At 69.4% G+C, this 4,183-nt stretch overlaps 1 protein-coding gene across 1 annotated transcript; it reads left to right on the top strand.

Moving 5' to 3' along the window:
• The first annotated feature begins 1,057 nt into the window (after window positions 1-1,057).
• Window positions 1,058-3,360, top strand: LOC129490687 (putative uncharacterized protein FLJ44672). Its single transcript, XM_063609955.1, is given in 6 exon segments — window positions 1,058-1,119; window positions 1,227-1,343; window positions 1,544-1,721; window positions 1,723-1,980; window positions 2,403-2,660; window positions 2,980-3,360. Coding segments are annotated over 6 exon segments (1,113 nt in total). The 3' UTR covers window positions 3,220-3,360.
• Window positions 3,361-4,183: the final 823 nt, after the last annotated feature.

Genomic DNA, 4,183 nt, shown 5'->3' with positions numbered 1-4,183 from the left:
CCTGCCTGGCACAGGCCCCTAGGGTCGCAGCCTCTGCCTCGCACTGGTCCCTGTGGGCCCGGCTCTTGCCTCGGCCTGGCCAACCTCGGGCCCAGCTCCTGCCTGTTTGCGGCCTCTCCAGGCCTGGCTCTTGGCCGTCAGCCTCCTCTCCAGGCCCAGAACTGTTTCCAGTCGGCCTCTCCAGACCCCAGGTCTCCCTCCCAGCCGCATCCACCGGACCAACTCCTGCCTCCCGACAAGCACGTTCGGCCCAGCTGCTGCCCAGCTCCTGGCAGCCTTTGTAGGCCCCAGGCTTCCCTACGTCAGGCCTTCCAGGCCCACCTTCAGCTTCCCGGCGGCCCGGAGAGACCCGGCTCCTGCCTGACATCGGCCTCTCCCGGCCCAGCTGTGGCCTCACCTCGGCCTCCCCAAGCCACGTCTCCACCTGCCTCGCGGCAGCCTCGGCAGGCCCGGCTCCCGGCTTGAAGAGGCTCATCTCGTGCCTTGCCGTGGCCTCCCCAGGCCTTGTGCTCCTGCCTCCTGGCAGCCTCCACGGGCCCGGCTCCTGCGTCCCGATGGCCTCCTGAGGCTCAGCTTTTCCCTTCTGGCGTCTGGTCCAGGTCCAGAACTTTCTCCATTCGGCCTCCCGCAGCCCAGTTGCTGCCTCCCTGCCTCCTCTCCGGGCCCAGCTGTTTGCACGCGGCTGCGCCCGCGGGCCCAACTCACGCCTCCAAACAGCCTCCTTTGACTCGGCTCCTGCCCAGCTCCCGGCGGCCTTCGTAGGCCCGAAGCCTCCTCCGGTCCAGCTCTCCAGGCCCGCCTCTTTCCTCGCCTCGCAGCGGCCTTTCCAGGCCCAGCTCTCGTCTCCCGACGACCTTCCCCGGCCACGCTCGTGCCGGCCTCCCGACAGCCTCCAGAAGCCCAGCTCAGGCCTCACGTTGGCCCCTCTGTGCCCAGCTGATGCCTCACGGTGGCCTCTCCGGGCCCAACTCCTGCCCACTCCGAGGGCACCTCCCGGCCTAAAGCTCCCTTCCTCAACGTGGGCCCCACTGGGCCCAGCTCCTCTTGCCTCCGGCTGATGGCCTGTGCGGGCCCAAAGCGTCCCGAAGTTGGCCTCACCAGGCCCAGCTCCTACCTGGCGTAGGCCCCAAGGGGCGTGGCCTCTGCCCCCCACTGGCCCCTGCGGGCCCGGCTCTTGCCTGTTGGCCTCTCCAGGCCCGCCTATTGGCCCTCGGCCTCTTCTCCAGGCCCAGAACTGTTTCCAGTCGGCATCTCCAGGCCCCGGCTCTCCCTCTCCGCCGCGTCCACCGGCCCAACTCCTGCCTCACGACAAGCACGTTTCGGCCCAGCTCCTGGCAGCCTTTGTAGGCCCCAGGCTTCCCTACGTCAGGCCTTCTAGGCCCACCTTCAGCTTCCCCCCGGCCCGGAGAGACCCGGCTCCTGCCTGACAGCGGCCTCTCCCGGCCCAGCTGTGGCCTCACCTCGGCCTCCCCAGGCCACGTCTCCGCCTGCCTCGAGGCAGCCTCGGCAGGCCCGGCTCCCGCCTGCCGAGGACCTCTTGAAGAGGCTCATCTCGTGTCTCGCCGCGGTCTCCCCAGGCCCAGCGCTCCTGCCTCGGGGCAGCCTCCGCGGGCCTGGCTCCTGCGTCCCGATGGCCTCCTGAGGCCCGGCTCGTGCCACGCCGCGGCCTCTTGAGGCCCAGCTTTTCCCTTCTGGCGTCTTCTCCAGGTCCAGAACTTTTAACAAGTCGGCCTCCCCCGGCCCAGTTGCTGCCTCCAAGCATCCTCTCCGGGCCCAGCTCTTTTCTCACGGCTGCGCCCACGGGCCCAGCTCCCGCCTCCAAACAGCCTCCTGTTACTCGGCTCCTGCCCAGCTCCCGGCGGCCTTCGTAGGCCCGAAGCCTCCTCCGGTCCAGCTCTCCAGGCCCGCCTCTTTCCTCACCTCACAGCGGCCTTTGCACGCCCAGCTCTCACCTCCCAACGACCTTCCCTGGCCACGCTCGTGCCGGCCTCCTGACAACCTCCGGAAGCCCAACTCCTGCCTCACGTTGGCCCCTCTGTGCCCAGCTCATGCCTCACGGTGGCCTCCCCGGGCCCAACTCCTGCCTACTCCGACGGCGCCTCCGGGCCAAAAGCTCCTTTCCTCAACGTGGGCCTCACTGGGCCCAGCTCCTCCTGCCTCTGGCGGATTGCCCGTGCCGGCCCAAAGCGTCCCAAAGTCGGCCTCACCAGGCGCAGCTCCTGCCTGGCACAGGAACCTAGGGTCGCAGCCTCTGCCTCGCACTGGTCCCTGTGGGCCCGGCTCTTGCCTCGGCCTGGCCAACCTCGGGCCCAGCTCCTGCCTGTTTGCGGCCTCTCCAGGCCTGGCTCTTGGCCGTCAGCCTCCTCTCCAGGCCCAGAACTGTTTCCAGTCGGCCTCTCCAGACCCCAGGTCTCCCTCCCAGCCGCATCCACCGGCCCAACTCCTGCCTCACGACAAGCACGTTCGGCCCAGCTCCTGCCCAGGTCCTGGCAGCCTTTGTAGGCCCCCGGCTTCCCTACGTCAGCCTTCCAGGCCCACCTTCAGCATCCCGGCCGCCCGGAGAGACCCGGTTCCTGCCTGACATCGGCCTCTCCCGGCCCAGCTGTGGCCTCACCTCGGCCTCCACAGGCCACGTCTCCACCTGCCTCGCGGCAGCCTCGGCAGGCCCGGCTCCCGGCTTGAAGAGGCTCATCTCGTGCCTTGCCGTGGCCTCCCCAGGCCTTGTGCTCCTGCCTCCTAGCAGCCTCCACGGGCCCGGCTCCTGCGTCCCGATGGCCTCCTGAGGCTCAGCTTTTCCCTTGTGGCATCTGGTCCAGGTCCAGAACTTTCTCCATTCGGCCTCCCGCAGCCCAGTTGCTGCCTCCCTGCCTCCTCTCCGGGCCCAGCTGTTTGCACGCGGCTGCGCCCGCGGGCCCAACTCACACCTCCTAACAGCCTCCTTTGACTCGGCTCCTGCCCAGCTCCCGGCGGCCTTCGTAGGCCCGAAGCCTCCTCCGGTCCAGCTCTCCAGGCCCGCCTCTTTGCTCGCCTCGCAGCGGCCTTTCCAGGCCCAGCTCTCGCCTCCCGACGACCTTCCCCGGCCACGCTCGTGCCGGCCTCCCGACAGCCTCCAGAAGCCCAGCTCAGGCCTCACGTTGGCCCCTCTGTGCCCAGCTGATGCCTCACGGTGGCCTCTCCGGGCCCAACTCCTGCCCACTCCGAGGGCACCTCCCGGCCTAAAGCTCCCTTCCTCAACGTGGGCCCCACTGGGCCCAGCTCCTCTTGCCTCCGGCTGATGGCCTGTGCGGGCCCAAAGCGTCCCGAAGTTGGCCTCACCAGGCCCAGCTCCTACCTGGCGTAGGCCCCAAGGGGCGTGGCCTCTGGCCCCTGCGGGCCCGGCTCTTGCCTGTTGGCCTCTCCAGGCCCGCCTATTGGCCCTCGGCCTCTTCTCCAGGCCCAGAACTGTTTCCAGTCGGCATCTCCAGGCCCCGGCTCTCCCTCTCCGCCGCGTCCACCGGCCCAACTCCTGCCTCACGACAAGCACGTTTCGGCCCAGCTCCTGGCAGCCTTTGTAGGCCCCAGGCTTCCCTACGTCAGGCCTTCTAGGCCCACCTTCAGCTTCCCCCCGGCCCGGAGAGACCCGGCTCCTGCCTGACAGCGGCCTCTCCCGGCCCAGCTGTGGCCTCACCTTGGCCTCCCCAGGCCACGTCTCCGCCTGCCTCGAGGCAGCCTCGGCAGGCCCGGCTCCCGCCTGCCGAGGACCTCTTGAAGAGGCTCATCTCGTGTCTCGCCGCGGTCTCCCCAGGCCCAGCGCTCCTGCCTCGGGGCAGCCTCCACGGGCCCGGCTCCTGCGTCCCGATGGCCTCCTGAGGCCCGGCTCGTGCCACGCCGCGGCCTCTTGAGGCCCAGCTTTTCCCTTCTGGTGTCTTCTCCAGGTCCAGAACTTTTAACAAGTCGGCCTCCCCCGGCCCAGTTGCTGCCTCCAAGCATCCTCTCCGGGCCCAGCTCTTTTCTCACGGCTGCGCCGGCGGGCCCAGCTCCCGCCTCCAAACAGCCTCCTTTTACTCGGCTCCTGCCCAGCTCCCGGTGGCCTTCGTAGGTCCGAATTCTCCTCCGGTCCAGCTCTCCAGGCCCGCCTCTTTCCTCACCTCGCAACGGCCTTTCTAGGCCCAGCTCTCGCCCCCCGTCGGCCTTCCCCAGCCAC

This window comes from Symphalangus syndactylus, chromosome 9 (assembly GCF_028878055.3).
Source record: "Symphalangus syndactylus isolate Jambi chromosome 9, NHGRI_mSymSyn1-v2.1_pri, whole genome shotgun sequence".
Taxonomy (NCBI): domain Eukaryota; kingdom Metazoa; phylum Chordata; class Mammalia; order Primates; family Hylobatidae; genus Symphalangus; species Symphalangus syndactylus.
This window is presented reverse-complemented; position numbering and strand designations above follow the sequence as displayed.